Genomic DNA, 16,966 nt, shown 5'->3' with positions numbered 1-16,966 from the left:
TTCATTCAGGTACAGAGGAAGAAAAGGGAGTAAAAATTAAGTAGAAAGATCATATATCAATACTGCCTTTTAAGATGACTTAATGCCAAATTTTAAATTGTTGCCTTTAAAATTTGTAACTATATCAGGCTGCATTTTTATACCAACTGCTGTTTAGCTAAGCTTGCCTAATTTGGAAAAATGTTACAAGAAGTAGATTAGTGTTGAATGTGTGCAGAGTCAATTTTGGAGGTTATTTCCGTTCACCGTCGTGGCTTCTGTAACATGAGGTCTGTGCTGTCGCAGGCCTTCTGCAAGAGAACGATTTCCACAGCTTCCGAGAGGTTTCATGAAACTAGGAGTGCTCCGCCCTCCCCTCCGTCTCACACCAGAGTTCCCCCCCCAAAACAAGCACATGACAGAGGCTGAGAGAGGGCTCTTACCTCCATTCTGTTGTTGCCACTGTGTTTGTTTTTCTGAAGCTTTCTTTGATTGAGAAGGTTTTTTTCTTCTGAGCCTCCAAGAAACTCGATGTAGGATGGCTTTAATTTTTTTTTAAGTAAAGAATGTGGAACAAAGATGCCCCAGAAAGATGAGCATGACTGCTCTTCCTGGAAGGGCATAATACTGCGGCATGTAACCCGTGCTGTATCTTTTACCATAAGAGCTTCTTTCCCTACTCTGAAGTAGATTGAGGTTGATGATATACAGGGGAAGGGGGAGTTCTCTGTGTCAGAACAGAGTTCTTTGTGGTAATGCTGGGAACCCTGAAGCCACATAGTATGTACAGCTGGAGATACCATCTGTAAGGTACATGGGTATTCTCCTTCTGTATAGTTCATAAGGCTATATAGAGAAGACATCTAGGAGAACAGAGGTAGCCTATTCTGTATGCAAATACATTGGCTTAAATAGCTTGTTTGTCACATAAATTTACAATATTTGTAAATTATATATATCCATATTTTCCCTTCAAACTAAGTTTATACCTTCTTAAAAGTAAAATTTAATTCACTTACACATTAACATGTATTTCACTAAAAACATATTAAATGTCATCATTTTATTTTATAACAGATTGGCTCTTACCAAATTGGACATTATGGATGTATTTCCAGAAATTAAAGTTGGTGTTGCGTATAAAATAAACGATAAACTGATACCTCATTTTCCAGGTGAGTTCTTGTTTGTGTTCATGTTATAACTTCTATATGATTAAAGAGGTGTGTGTTTGCAAGTTTCCTTCATACTGAGGTCCTAATTAACTTGTAAGAAGATTAAAAGCAATCTCAAAACCATAGATAAGACTGAACTAAGGTACCATATCAGCATAATTAAAATCCCAGCAGCACTAAGTTAATAAAATCCAAACGCTGTCACTATTAAACAGTTTTTGTCACATCCGTAAAGTATACCAAAAGTGGGTGCCAAATGAACATGTTTGGAGAAGGTATTGGGATTCTGCACCAGAATAGGCCCTTCTGCAATAGCCTAACCTCTGCAGGTGGGAGCATTTGAAGCAGGGCATCAGTAAATTATTGGAATGGAGCATTTGAAGCAGGGCAGCTTCATATAAAAGAAGGCAGTACGTCGGGTACTCTGGTCCCAAGCCATTTGTTCTTGAAATTACCTCTATTGGTGTAGTATCTACAGTTCCCCTGTAATTACTTTTTGATGTAGCTAGCCAGTCTTGGTGTGCCTACAGTTAGTTCTTTCTGCTCATGTTCAACTTTAGAATGTATAGAGTTGTGAGAATTAGTCTAGTCCCCCGCCCCTCCATCTCACCTGTGCAAAGGACTTGGGAGAAACCTGAAAAACCTAATCTTTTTAATCTCAGTAATCCTGTATTATTGAGTCATTTGAGACAGCCTTGGCTGTTTTGGAAAGCCAGAATTTTTTTCCCCTTCATCTTTTTAGCATACTTACTGAGATTAAAAAATCTGGAAGTAAGTGCTGATAGAAAGAATTCTCATTCAAGTGTTACTTCTCTTAATGCTTTGGGTCACTCGGAGATGCAGAGGTTCCCAGGCTGAATTATTAAACCACTCAGCCTTGATGTCACTGGCAGCAGAACAAACCAACACAATGAAGTTTACATTTGTACATCATTGTTATGTTTCTTCTCAGCAAACCAGGAAGTCTTAAATAAAGTGGAGGTACAATATGAGGCACTTCCAGGATGGAACACAGACATATCAAATGCAAGGACGTTTGATGATCTTCCTGTAAATGCGCAGAACTATGTTCGGTTTATAGAAATGGAGCTAGGTGTTCCAGGTAAGTAAGTGGGCATATGGTTCAAGCAACCCATTAGAAACAGAAGTTCTTCAAAGGCAATGCTTTGTTGCTCAAAATGACGTAACACATATTCCTCCCGGCTATATTTGTGCCCTTTTTGCAGGTATGTGTCTGTAAAGTATAATTGCTAATACAGTGAGGGTAAAATGGCCCTGCAGTTCATAATTTGTATAGGTATCTATGCATAGAAGCGATTGCTCATGCAAGTCATGTTCAGTGAAACTGATGCGTCAGAGTCTGCATGCTCAGCTTTCTGAACTGGAATGGATCTTCCAGTTTATTTGTAAACTGGTTGACTTTTTATTTCCAGATCACTTTACTGCCTTGCCTTATAAAAGGCAATTATCTTAATCTGTAACTGTTACTGTCTTATTGTTGAAATTATGGTTTTGTCGTAAAAATAATGATTGGTTAAGTTTTAACATTGGTTTATTAGATTGTGCACCCAGCTCAACTACCGAGTGCCCATTTCTTTCATTGAGAAACCTGGCAATTCCATACTCTGCATTTGATTTAAAAGTCATGGTTACCACTAGCTAATTTTCAGTTTTAAGAGCAGTTTAACTTGATTGTAAATGCTGCAGTTTAATATGTTAGATTTTTGAGAATTTTTTTTTCAACAGCTGTAGTTTTGCCAGTAAACCTTAAGTTTCTCTGGACCAGTTTTGCAGTGCCTGGTTGAAATGCTTGAAGAACTCTGTCCATGGGCCAACCGGGTAACTGTACAGTATTAAGAAGTAATACAATGTGCATTTGGTTCAGAGATGGTTGCAACTTACTGAAAGCCTACTGATTTAGGAAGATGTTATGTTTGATGTAGAAAATATTTTTGTGTTTGCAGTGAAATGGATTGGAGTAGGAAAATCCAGGGAGTCAATGATCCAGCTCTTCTAAAGATACTGGATTCTTGGAAGAAAGCACACTCCTCAAAGAAACTGCTCATTCCTTGTATCTCCTATTCATAGCTCACAAACAGTGACTTTTGGAAGGATGGGCCTTATATGTTAAAGAGCCTGATTGGTGTAGACAACAACTGCTACTCTTATAAAGATTTTGGAATTTATCGATAAAATTTCTTATAACTTCACAGATTCCAGAACATTTGTCACAGTTGCCACCATTTTTATCTTGCTGCCTCCAGATTTTTCTTTCAGATGTTTATTCCAACTTTTTCTTTGAAAATCTAGGATCACATTACTTTCATGAGCATGTGTTCTATTGTCTCTGGTTTTGGTGATGTTTCTTCCTGAATTTTTAGATGCTTAAAAAATTAATGCAGTTTTGCACATAAAGTTTTTCATCATTTGTACTCCTTGAGCTGTTGTTAACTTTATGGCTGCTGTTGTCATGTGTGATTAAAAAAGAGGGATGATTTTATAATGATGAAGAAAACTAAAATTTTGTTACGGTTTTTATTAAAATTAGTGTGATGATGGTGGGAATTGGGAAGAGGTACTTGATATGTATATAGTGCAACAACTTAATTTATAAATGAAGATACTCAAAACATGTTGCAGGTGTGTTATGCTCACTACTATAAGGCTTTCATAATAGTTTTACTGTGATACTTTTGAGTTTCTGCTGTTTGTCATTCAGTCCAATGATCCATCAGTTCATGAGCCTAATGCCAAAATCAACCAGTGCCAGTTATTTAAAGGATGACGGAAAATAAAATGAACAATCATTGCATGGATTATGGACACACAAAGTTCTGGCAGGCAGATTTAGGGATACCCTGGGCTACCTAGCTTAATAGCCACTGAAGAAAACACAGGTTTTTTGTTTGTTTTTAAAGCCTGGATGTATTATTGTCAAATATGCAAAGACAATACAATTCATCTCATGTTTGTGTTTTGCAAAAGCCGTTGAACACATGAAGCTGTTTTATACTGAATCAGACTCTTGGTCTGTCAAAGTCCGTATTGTCTGCTCAGACTGGCAGCGGCTCTCCAGGGTCTCAGGCAGAGGTCTTTCACATCACCTACCTGCCTGGTCCCTGGAGATGCTGGGGATTGAACCTGGGACCTTCTGCGTGCCATGGGGGATGAGCCACGGCCCCTCCCGTTCATTATGATTTTAGGACACACCTGTTAATTTGATCTCTTACCTTGCAGCTTTTGGTACTGCAGAGGAGTAACTTGTTTCATTTCTTTCCCACCATACTTTTCAACAGTCGCAAGACTATTAATGACTTGCTATTTCCTCCTTGGTCATTATTTTGGAAGGTGAAGAATGCTGTTTTTCCTCCCCCACAGTTCCTACATAATCCTTCTATATCTTTGCTCATTTCAGTCTTTTCTTCGTTGCAGTGATATTTTTTAGATTAAGGGGAGAACTTCAAATAGTACTCAAGACGTAGGTATACACTGATAATTTATTAAAGGGTTACTGTTGCCAGTTAGCGCTTGAATACTACTGTTCGTAAACACTGATAAACTACATGGCTGGAAAATGCCAAATTCCTCATTGCCCTGGTCTCTAAAAATTGGATTCTATGTCTAGGCATTCGACAGTTTTCCAGTTCTGTTTATGACTGTAATGCATGAAATGACCCAGAAAATACATTTTAAAGATTTCAGCTGTAGTTGTGAGTCTTGAAAAATCCATTTGAGTGCTTGAACTCATTATCAAAAAGAGTATTTGTCATTTCATTGGGCAGGGGAAGAAGAGGGCTTAACAAACTATTTTTCTGTGAAAATGCCACCCTAACTTTCTGTGAAAGTTGGCAGTAATTTGTGACCATGGTGTCAGCAGTACATGAATAAACAGGTGTTTGGCTTTCATTCCTGTGCTCCATTTGTGTCACAGCCTTATATTAGTGGAACCCTCACAGTATTATGTGAGACATCCCTATTTTAACACTATGCTGTTTAGCATTTTCTGTTAAAAAGAGCTAAGATTTTCTGTGCGCTCACTAACTTTACTGCCTGAGCCCTGTTAATAGAGGAATAAGTTTGTTATAACATGAGTCACATTGTGAGAAAGAGGAACTGCTGTGCCTCATAATATAGAACCATTATAAGACTATGATTTTTACTTTTTCCAAGTGCCTCTAAGACTCAAATTTGCCCTCTAATGTAATGTATAATGCACAAATATTTTAGAAGGACAAACCCTTCTAAGTTTAATGTGTTTGGTGAGATAGAGAGCATGCTTCCTCATCCTGACTCTACTGTACTTATTCAGATGCTCTTACGCCTTAATATGACATTACTTTTTATCTCTCTTCTGATGTTTTTGTTATTTCATTCTTTGATCAGTGTGAGTCAGCTGAGCCTGTTTTTCAGCCAGCTATCCACTGCAAGATTTAGTTTTGAGTAGTTGTTTTTTTAAAACATTACCCTGCATTGAGCCTTAGGAAAGCATAATGGTGTTTCGATTGGGAACAAGGCTTGTTAGTAATTCTCCCAAATTTTTCCCAAGAACTTGGTTTCAGGCTCAACCTGGCCTCCTTTCTGGATTGGTACTGATGCATTAGGAATCCTCTTCTGGGCTTGATTTCTAGAACTTGCCCAGAATATACGAAGCAACTGTGTTCCACAGTTTATTGTACTCCGGTCCTTTCTTGTCATTTTTCCTCTTCTTAGTGAGTATTTTAATAATAATCATGGCTAATATATACATGGCTAACTTCAATTGTAGGCATAGCACAGAGCAAATGTATACCATTGATTTTCTCCATTTCTTTCCATCGGTGTAGTTTTTCTAGATACCTTTGCTCTGGAGCACTCCTGCACATTAATTAAATATCAAATGTTATTTATGAGATTACATGTTTCCACATATAGAAAACATTGTATCGTTTACTTTGTAATATGCTACAAATATATGAGCTGTATATTTGATCTCATAGATGGTTTTGAAAATGTGACCAGAACCTCTGTGCACGAGAAGCACCAGTTTTTAAAAAGTGCCAGTCCTCTTTTAGTATCCAAGGCTTTTCTCTTGCCTTCAGTGATAACACATGCTAGTATAAATCCCTTAGCATTTGTCTCAGAACTTATTTCTGCTATAACAGTTAACATTTTTGTGGGTGTTTCTGTACTGCAAAATTGAGGCAGGTCTATTACCAGTTCTCAGTAGTTGTAACTTTCCAGGTTTGTTATTTTCTACAGTAAGGTAATGGGGAAGGGGTTTGTAGAGTTCTGCAAAACTGCATTGTCAGTCTCTGCCTCTTCCAGCCTGTCGGACCAACTTGTTCATTCTCATGGCCTCCTGGTTCAATTGGTGGCATTTCCAGTTCAAAGTATCAGATAGTAGGTGATATAAAAGACCACTACCTGAGACCCTAGAAAGCTGCTGCCAGAGTATCCACCCTTGATACTCCAATGGCCTTACTGAGTATATGCATGTATATGTGTGAAATGTGCTTTTAAAAAACTTTAATACACTGAAAAACTTCAAACTATCTTCCTCTGTGTCAGCTATCTGTAGTGTTTGTGCAGAAAGGTGAAAAATCCAAAATACAATTGAATATCTTAAGTAAATGCAAATAGTGTCACTGTAATTAAGTAGAGGCCAAGGTGTGTAACACGTGCCAGTTCCAGAGTTAAAACAATTCTCCATTCAAAGCAGAAGAAAGGCAGGGTAAAACGGCCCGAATGGAAGCACGAAACAATGGAGTGGATCAGAGGAAATATTTCACAACTGAGTTTGGTAAAATTAAGTGCTTTTTGATCCTAGGATGGAGAAAGATTAATCATTTATTTTTGGGATGCTTCCTATACTATTTAGTATATTGTAATCCCTTCCTTCCTCCAAGGAGCTCAGGATGGCACACATGATAGATGGGGTGCACACTTACCCCAAACAGACATTTTTTCAAACTTGGGTACTCCCCGAGTGTGCAGAAGAAACTGAAAACTAAAAATAAATAAATGGGGGTTTTAAGTTCCCCTTCAAAATAAAAAAAAGTTCTCTGCACAAGCACAGAAAATGCACTTAACTCAGGCTGCCAGTGGCAGCACAGCCCAGCAGCAGCTCCCAGCGGGGGCCTTGGCACACACGCTCAGAGAAATCCAAGTGGGCCGCTGAGGGAGAGAGGGAGGGGAGCCTTGGCACACCTGCTCAGAGCAGTCCGGGCGAGCCACCAAGAGAAAGAGGGAAAGAGAGGAGGAAGCCTTGGTTCACCTGCCTGGAGCATCTGAGCAAATTGCCAAGAGAAAGAGGGAAAGAGAGGGAGAGAAGTCTTGGCATGCCTACATGGAGCAGTCTGGGTGAGTTGCTAAGAGAGAAGGAGGGAAGCCTTGGTGCGCCTGCCCGGAGTAGTCCGCAAGAGCCGCTGGGAGGGGGGAGCCTCAGCGTGCTCCCCTGGGTTGCTCTGGGTGAGCCGCCAAAAGCAGGACTGGGAGGGGGAAGCCTGCAAAGAAGGGGGGTGGGAGTGAGGGGAGGAAGCAAGGAGGGCCAAAATGGGATGGCTGCTTCCACAAGTTTCTTGAGGATCCCCACTTGTAAAATTACTAATGGGGGAAGAAAGGGAATTCAGAGAACTCTTCTCCTTCGCCCATAATACTAGGCCTTGGAGACATCTGATGGATTTGATGGACAATAGATTTGGAACTAAAAGGGGGGAACACTTATTCAAGTAATTAAATTATGGAATTCACTGTCGGTGAACCTAATGATGGCCATAAGCATAAATGGCTGGAGACTGTATGGATTCTAAGAGGATAGGCCCATCAATAGCTACTATCCATGGTGACTAAAAGGAATCTCCATTTTCAGAGGCAGATAAACCTCTGGATACCAGGGCAACATCAGTGGAGGGCCTTGACTTCTTTGACATGTTTGGCTCTCTAGAGCAACTGGTCGACTATGACACAGCATGTTGAAGAGACGGATCATGGGTTTGATCCAGCACAGCTGCAGTTATGTTCTTATCACACCCCCATTTTATCTTCACAACAACCCTATGAGATTGGTAAGCTTGACTGTGGTTGCTCCAAGATAATCCTGACAGCTTTATAGTAGCATAGGGATTTCAAAGTTGGTTCTTTCCAGTCCTAGTTGTTTACTACACAAAACAGGCTATTCTCTTTTTTGTGCGGTGTTTTTGTAGGTAGGGAAGGCCACATAGTAGTTACACATCTAATGCTGATTATTTTACTGTAGCTCCATTTCATCATTTTTATCTGTGTCACTCATAGCTTTTCTATATCTTAAAATTAATTCTTCAAGTTGCAGAGCAATGCAGTTTGTATTTATAACTGTCACAACACCCATGTAGTGCTAGATGTACTTGAAGCATGCACCAGAAGCAATCTTGAAAGACTTTTCCATATTGATGTTGGCTGGGTTTTCAGATGCAAGAACTTATCAAAACCCCATAAACGAAGGTCTAACTTTCGTCCTCTTCAAGGCAGAAGTACTTTTCCAAACTGATAATGCTTCAGCTTCAATTCTTGGGAGACCCCCAAATTCAGCAATGTCTATAATTAGAACAAACAGTTACTGGTCTCTTTTGATCAAATTTAATGCTTAATGACATCAAGCAGCAGCTCCCCTGGACTTCATTCTGACACATACTCTCTCATCTGAAGGATCGCGCAGATTATTTTTTTAAATCATACCTTGCTATTGAGTCCCCCATCCTGTTCACTTCAATGTGTTTCATTCTCATCCTGCTTTAAATTATTTCCCCCTTCTCCATTGGTTTCTCTGAGCTGATGACTCACTTCTGAGCCCAACAAAATGTTGGAAGAACCTGCTGTACACATTGAACTAATAACACACCGAAGCAGGCACTGAAACAATTATATGAAGGACTGTCATGTAAAAGGAAAGAAAAGTGAATTTAATGGAGTAGTCCTCCATTAGATGCAACTATGATTGTTCGAAATCTACAATGGATAGAGAAACCATGTAGAGTTTTATAAAGAAGTATTCATTGAATGTGAACATTATTCAGGATCTTGTTTTTGCTCTAAATGTCTTATTTCACCAAAGAAACCACGTCTAGAGAAGGAAATCTTGCAAATGTGGTTTGAGAAATAGCTGAAATCCAAAGAGTTTAGCCATGCCCCAGGGTTTTGGCAAGCCAAGGTGACTGACATTTCCCCAATGATAGCTCAGTATTACAGTTATAAAAGTGTTTTGGCTGCTTCCCTCGGTTTGAAAATAGGTTTACTTAGTAGTTTAGGGACCTGCTGCTTGAAAATACAGTTCTGAAGTTCCCTGATCAAGAAGTATCAGGAGAAATAAAGTTTGGTAGAACAGTCAGCTACTGATTATCAAACTAGTGATCATGTTATTGTAGACTTCTGATCCATGAACCAATGGCTTTACTTATCAAGTTTACAGGATTCATACAGGTTTTCCCATTAACTTCAGTTATTTGTATACTTCAGTTGGTTATATACAACCAACACTGGTTGTAAGAAAAAATATAGCTTTTTAAGTGGTTTGCTTAAATTATAGTTGACTTGAATGTAATAACTCTGTTGGGCAAACTTCATATAAATTGCTCCTGTTTGTCTTTTAGTGGGAAAAGGTGTCATTTGCTTATTTCCAGGCTATCTATAGCATCTGATCTATTAATCTATAATCAGAGGCAAAATAAAGGCAGTTCTTTCTAACAAACCTATTGGCTACCTTCTATATTATTCCTGGAAAATACCACAGGGCTTTGCTTCAACTACATATTATATAATGTACAGAGCTTCTGTTGGCCTTTCTCCATTACAATATCTATCTACCTAATGGAACATCTAAATCAGTGCAAACAAGATGAGCTTTCCAAACACAATATGTGTTGGGTTTATGTTGGTAGGCTGGTAGAACTTACCCACCTGGTTCATAAAATGGGAATGTGAATGCTTCTCTGTATGTGGTTTGTGTGTACCAGTTGTGAGGTCTCTTCTTTGTCCTTTGGTAATGGATATACCTCTTCAGAATTAAATAGTCAAAATCATGCTGAGGTACAATTTCACGTTTTATTGGAGGTGGAGCTGGCTGCAGTGCTTTAAAAGGTCTAGATGAAAAGTATAAATAGTTTAGTAAATCTCATGCTGACATTCAGCTTGGTAAAAACATGATCTCTCCATCCAAGTAGCCAAATATCTAAATGCTTGTCCTAATGACGTATTGAAATGCATCATTCAATTATAATCCATCCATAAGCTAGTAAGCATTAGGAATACAACAGCTTACAGTGAGACTCTCATAATAAGCTATTGTTGTTCATTTGGCTCCATCAGACTTCCGAAATAGTGCAAATGAGGCTGTGCACTTTGCAGTTAATCAGTGTAAACGATGTTGATTTATTCTGCTGTGGAAGTTCACTGTATTATACAATAAATAGCTTTCAATATTAGCTGCTGGGTTTTGTTGTTTGTATGAAGGATCTTTTCCTCTAAATCTTTAAATATCAAGCATGAATGCAAATACATGATTTCATGATTTCAACTCAGATGCTAAACACTAATAAATCGAGGTCCAAGATAAATGTGTTGAGCTCGTTCAAGCCCAGAGAAGAAAGATCTCTGCTTCCAAAATATAATTTTTAACTTTAGTCTACAATTCCTTTCTTGTGGGGATCACTTTTCTGTTTTAAGATGACTTTCTGAGTCAAAATTGTAAAGGGCTATATGTATAATGTTTTAGGAGGGTGCTTACCATGTTTTCCCAAAAATAAGACACTGTCTTATATTTATTTTTCCTCAAGAAGATACACTATGGCTTATTTTCAGGGGATGTCTTATTTTTATTAAGTATGGTACAACAATCTACATTTATTCAAAGATAGTTAAGTCGTCGTCTTCTGGAACATCATCATAACAATCACGCCTTTCTGTGGCTCCGGGGGGGCATTTTTGGGGGTAGAGGTCCCAAACTTTCAGCGTAGCAAGAACCCCCAAGTTTTGTAAAGATTGGGTCGGGGGGGCTGAGATATGGGCCCCGAAAGGGGTCCCCCCTCCTTAATGTGCATCTCTGACAATGGGGGGTTGCAATTAGCAGAGCTTGCCGCCCACGCCCAAGGCTCCCAGCCCCGACAAACAGCTGAGCTGCGGGGAGCAAGGGCGGGGCAGGTGCAAAGAAGTTTGCAAACCATGCAAAGCAACACATTTGCAAACACATTGTTTGCAGCCATGCAAACAATGCAAAGCAACACATTTGCAACCATGCAAACTATGCAAAGCAACATGTTTGCAAAGCAACACCTGACACCTAGGAGTTTGCAAACTATGGAAAGGGACAGAGGCAGCTACCTATGCATAAGGAGCAGGAGGGGGTGGAATTTCCCCTTTTGCATCGGACTCAGGACCAGGCAAATGCATTCTTTAAGTCAGAATTTGAAAACCAGTTTTGAGCAAGCATCAAAATAGACCTAACCAATCTTATGAATGAGGGAAAACCTGAGGACACACAACTGAAGCCCCCCCCTCAAACCAGGGAGAGAGAGACTCGGGGCACTCCCCCCCCCCCGCAGAACAGGCAAAAGCCCCCTTTGGCTTCCCCACCCACAGAAACTGCTCCCTCCCCACACACACACAGACTCTGCTTCCCCCCACACACACACACACAGGAGAAAAATTATAGAGAAAAGCCCCAAAATGGGTCTTACTGTGGATGTCTTCTGTTCCATCAGGGGGCACACAGGAAATTCCAGGAACAGCGAACTGGCGGGAAGTCTTGGTACGCTGCATAGCCACGCCTATCACTATGTCTTATTTTCGGGGTATGGCTTATATTGCGCAAATGCTTAGAAATCCTGCTACGGCTTATTTTATGGGTATGTCTTATTTTCGGGGAAACACGGTAGCACTGAAATCCACAGATTTAGAAGGTTATAACCGCATAGGATGGCACAGTAAGACAATCAGTAACTGAAGGTATAACTCTGTTTAAGATGGCACTGCCTACCAGTTAGAACACGGGTAAAGGATAAGAGGCTGAAGAAAATATTTTCTTACCCCAGTTGTCTTTCAGGAGGATATGCAACATGAACCCGAGCCGTTTGCCCTGGATAGAAACCGTGAACATCCTTTCCCTGATGATGAACAATTCTAGCAGGAAAATAAAAATATTATTAAGGACTTTGTTTCAAATACATTTGTTTGTGTTAAACGATCAATAATCTTGGGAAGAAAAAAACCATGACCTGAGAATTATCTACATTGTTATTGTATGCCTAAGGATCTGAATGTCCTTCCTCATTTTATCCTCACAACAACCTGAAGTAGGTAAAACTGAGATACAATGACTGGCTGAAGGTTACCCAGCAAGCTTCATGGCAGAGTGGGTATTTGGATGATATTAGTCTGATGCTTGGACAACTATATCTTGCTGGCTGTAATGTAACTAGCTGTTCTAGAATTAACACAGATAGCTACGTTTAAAAAGAACAGGATTTTGTTTTAAAGTTAGAAGATTCTGAGTCATGATGGCGGGGAGGTGTAATGATTTAGTGCTGGAGCATCTGCTTTCTATGCAAGAAAGTCCCAGATCCAATTCCTGGCATCTCCAGTTAGAAGGTGGTAGGCAGCATGAAAGACTTCTACCTGGGATTGTGAGAGCCTCTGTCAGTTATAGTAGATGATATTGACTTTGATAGACCAATGGTCTGACTTGGCATAAGGCAGCTTCATGTGTTCCGTTAGAATCCCGCGCAAAGTACATGGAAAACAGAATCATGGTGCAGGCTAGGGGAGTGCGTTCAGCAAAGCTGAACCGAACCCCCCCCCCATGCCGTATCTGTATTTTTCAGTGTTTTTTTCTCCCCAAAAAAGACAGTGGGCGAAAACGCATGGTTGCTTTATCCTCCTTTAATCCCTGTTTCAGCCAGGATCGAACACATGCATTTCGTTTAATGTGTGTTCAATCCTGGCTAAAACGGATTAAAGGAGGATAAAGCGACCATGCGTTTTTGCCCAGTGATTTAGAAGAAGAGTTGGTTTTTATATGCCGACTTTCTCTACCACTTAAGGAAGAATCAAACCAGCTTACAATGACCTTCCCCTCTTCACAACAGACACTCTGTGACGTAGGTGGGGCTGAGAGAGTGTGACTAGCCCGAGGTCACCCATCTGGCTTTATGTGTAGGAGTGGGGAAACAAATCCAGTTCACCAGATTAGCCTCTGCCACTCATGTGGAAGAGTGGGGAATCAAACCCAGTTCTCCAGATCAGAGCCCACCGCTCCAAACCACTGCTCTTAACCACTACACCACACTGCCTTAAAGGGAGCCAAAAAGTGGTTCCTGAATAAAGATTTTTTTTCCAGCATTTTTTGGGTCACTCCTAATAAAAAAAATGCAGTTAGAATAGAACTATACATAAAAACATACTTGTTTAAGGCAACTGAACAATCAGTGTAGGGAAGGTGCTATCCCTAATGAACATCACGTCTTGAACCATTACACTGCAACTTTGCTCCTATGCTAATTCCTTCCTGAGCAATTCAGTCTTGCTTCTCCTAGGTTACTCTGTTGCCAGAAACTTATTGGTCTTTACAAATATTGTTAGTGATGTTATTGAGCAAGTGACGCTTTAAGGGAGAAGAAAGCCCTTTTGCAATACATTCAAAGAAAAGAAGGAGCAAGAGGTGCTCTGCTACACAGTTAAGATGTGACTCCACATCCCTAGATTAAAAATACAAGACATGTTAAGTCAGTTGGATGAAGGGTCTTTCTAAAATGAAACACTGATTTTAACAAATCATTTTAACAAATCGTAAATAACCATATGTTAACTGAATTGCTCTATTAATATGGGGAATTAGCTTAAGCAATCGGTAACTATGTATTTATAAAGCAGGTCGCACTCAGCTATACCAGAATCCGTTTAATGAGACCTTGAATAAAGACAACGGTTTCCAAATAGTGTTTATGTCTTTTTCATTCAATTCAGTGATGAACACAGACATACAGAGAATCTAGGAATATCAAGAGAGGAGTACAAGCACGGATGCCAATGTGGCAGAAGATCGTTGGTGGGGTATATTTACCGTATCTAGATGAGGTGTTGTCCAAGTTCACGTAGACTAAGACAGAGTGAAAGTTAAAGCCGAGATGGGGGCAGGGGTTCCCGTAGACTTGACCAGCAAGGCGGGAGGGAGCGTGGTTAGGCTGCGCAAAACCAAACCAACAGAGTAATGGCAAAGGTGCCAGGAAAGACCTAAGGTGACATAATGGGCTGGGGTACCCCAGATATACTGTTTTTCTGGGGGCGGGGAGAGGGGATTCACCTCTCCTAGGTTCCCAGGTGACAAAAGGTGACAAAAGGATTAATCTGTGGCTACCGGGGTGGGGTAGTGAGAATTTGGAAATCTATTCTAATTCCAATGGCTTTTGCGACCCGAGAGGAACCGGGAGATCTCTGCTGACGAGATTAACATTCTGGAACAATGGGTGTGATCTGTGCAAATGTCCTGGGATCGCTGCTGCATAGCTGGAGGAATGACTCATCTTGATATCAGGATCGCTGTTGATGGCCCATTAAGCTGTGGATGTTGCAAGGGGGGGTGTTTGGCACTGACTACGTGACTGTCTACTTTCCATGACATGGCTGCGGCTGGAATAGGGGTTGTACAGGAACATGGCTTCTCTCAGGTTCACCAGAGGCTGCCCTTGCATCTGCTTCCTAGCTGCTAGCTGCACGGCACTCGCAGGAGCGGCCGAGTCCGTTACAACGGAACGCGCAGCGACCGTCCCATAGCGTTTGGGGCGGGCGCACAGCCAGAACAGTAGTCGAGTGCCTGCATAGCGGGTTGCCAGCTCCAGTCCGGGAGGTTTGGTCAGGCCTGTATGCTATCACATACTTCAGTGCAGGCAAGAGCTTAGAAACTCCTTCCAGACTCCAAGCCTAGGATCAGTGTATTTGATCTGTTAACTTGAGCATTAACCATTAGAAATTTCTTCTGGTGACATGGCTGCATGACAAGTTAATGACATACAGATTTTAAAGTTCATGAAGCAATTTTCTGAAAGGCTGGTTTTACCTTGATCGGTATGTGATACATGTGAACAGCTCTTTGAGCCTCTGATAATCATAATTTGCTAGACTAACTGGGTGGAGCTTTCTTGCTCCATGTGACATCTCAAATTCAAATTCAATACCTTTATTGGCATAAACAAAGTGATTCTACTTAAAATTTGCCAGGCAGAAGGCAACATAGCCTAAAATATCAACACAATTTTCGCATCATCAGAGAGAGCAGACTGTATGCAAAGGTCCATTTAGTGCGGCATACTTAATGAAATTACAAGAAATCTGGCTACCGACCAAGTTACATGTGACATCTCACTAAACCTTTTGTTGAGCTGACACTTTTTTCAATTCCAAAACAGAATTCCGAGGGAGTAAGGGATATTTAATACTTTACCTTACAGGAACATTGGGTTTTGAATCTACAAACTGCCGTAATCTTATTGATGTAGCAGGTCCTGCCATTGGCGCCTCTGCAAAAGATTATAGGATGTTATACTTCATTGAACAAATTCAATATCTACTCAAAATGGTGGGCTCTAGCTCACAAAAGCTTATCTTTCAATAAATCTGTTATTGCTTAAGGTGCCAGAAGATCTCTTGTTTAAGAAGAAAAAAGGATACATGTCAAGTAGCTTTGGTAGAGCATTAGGGGGACATGAAATTTACATTCAAAATGAAAACAAAGGATTTGTTTTTAAAGTTTTGTTCTCCTGCAGTTCCCCTTCTGAAAGTGTACTTTTACTGATAGCCCTTTATGAAGGCGCTGTATTTGTGAATAGTGGCCTGGCCTTCCCCATTTACTTAGGAATATTAAAGAACAGGATCCATAGAACTGGGCAATTAATTCTATCGCTACTCTATACCTGATGATCTTTTAGATGCTGCTTCAGATAAATCTTTACTGGGTGACTGGGTGTTTAGGATGGATGCCTTAATTGACAAAGTAACAAAGTAACAATTCGAGTCTAAATTCCCACCCTGGTTCCATAACTATGAGAAAGACCATCTTAGATCTTCCTATTTGGTTAACCTCACATCTCAGATCCATAGGGCTTTCACCCCCCTAAGATTTCAGACCATGCCTTCAGCCTTTCTGACAGTCCAGTATAATAAAATCCCAAAGGAACATCGCACATGTATCTGTGGATCTTTATCACCAGAGGACATTTTTCATTATGTGCTGTCATGTCTGTTGTATAATGAGCCTAGAGCCAAATTCTTGGATGGAATTTTGATAGAAGTAAATTTTTGTTCTGTAGTTGATAAATTGTTTTTTTTACTCTCTGACTCTGATTCGCATGTCACCTTCAGAATGTCTCAATTTGCCATTGCAGCCAGGAAGATTAGAGCTGTTGAAGCTATTGAAAAAAATTTTGTATAGGAAAGCAAATGAGTGCGATATTTGTTTTAATAGAGATTCTGTATGAAATAGTTTTTATCCAGGCATTGTATATTGATGCAATTTTATCCCTTTTAAAGCTTTTTATACATATGTAAGGATATGTTGTAACGGCCTATGGCTAAACAAATAAATGAATTCTAGAACTGGGCAATTAATTCTATGAACCCATACTTGCCATGTTAATTTTGCTCAAACTGCACTTAAATGCCAAGCTTCTGAAATGGGGGAAATTTCAAAAATAGTTTGAGTTGGTTTGGAAGTCACCTCTTCCAGAAAAGAAATTCTTGTGGACCAGTTCAAGCTGTTTGGGTGAGCTTCAGTAGCTCTTTGTATTCCGGTCCTTGTTCATATTGTTCAGATT

At 40.1% G+C, this 16,966-nt stretch overlaps 2 protein-coding genes across 2 annotated transcripts in view; one reads left to right on the top strand and one right to left on the bottom strand.

Annotated features, from left to right (window-relative positions):
* Positions 1–3,358, top strand: part of ADSS2 (adenylosuccinate synthase 2) — a 35,741-nt gene extending 32,383 nt beyond the window's left edge. The window contains exons 11-13 of the mRNA XM_056852359.1: positions 1,057–1,154; positions 2,107–2,256; positions 3,119–3,358. Coding sequence (XP_056708337.1) covers positions 1,057–1,154; positions 2,107–2,256; positions 3,119–3,171 — 301 coding nt within the window. The 3' untranslated portion in view covers positions 3,172–3,358. The remainder of the gene's footprint in view (positions 1–1,056; positions 1,155–2,106; positions 2,257–3,118) is intronic.
* Positions 3,359–8,592: 5,234 nt separating this feature from the next.
* Positions 8,593–15,665, bottom strand: SPMIP3 (sperm microtubule inner protein 3). The gene is made up of 4 exons (XM_056853343.1): positions 15,598–15,665; positions 12,189–12,281; positions 10,065–10,246; positions 8,593–8,705 (listed from the first exon to the last, which is right to left on the bottom strand). The coding sequence occupies exons 1-4, from the start codon at positions 15,663–15,665 to the stop codon at positions 8,593–8,595; spliced, it is 456 nt and encodes a 151-aa protein (XP_056709321.1).
* Positions 15,666–16,966: the final 1,301 nt, after the last annotated feature.

Source organism: Euleptes europaea, chromosome 7 (genome assembly GCF_029931775.1).
Source record: "Euleptes europaea isolate rEulEur1 chromosome 7, rEulEur1.hap1, whole genome shotgun sequence".
In the NCBI taxonomy this organism is placed as follows: Eukaryota; Metazoa; Chordata; class Lepidosauria; order Squamata; family Sphaerodactylidae; genus Euleptes; species Euleptes europaea.
Note: the sequence above shows the minus strand (reverse complement) of the source record. Positions and strands in the feature narration are given on the sequence as shown.

Coding starts and splice junctions, on each gene's coding strand:
- SPMIP3 (XM_056853343.1), bottom strand. CDS start 15,665: ATGGCAGGACCTGCTACATCAATAAGATTACGGCAGTTTGTAGATTCA. Junction 12,282..15,597: donor AAACCCAATGTTCCTGTAAG/GTAAAGTATTAA, acceptor TTTTCCTGCTAG/AATTGTTCATCATCAGGGAA. Junction 10,247..12,188: donor CCTCCTGAAAGACAACTGGG/GTAAGAAAATAT, acceptor CTTTTCATCTAG/ACCTTTTAAAGCACTGCAGC.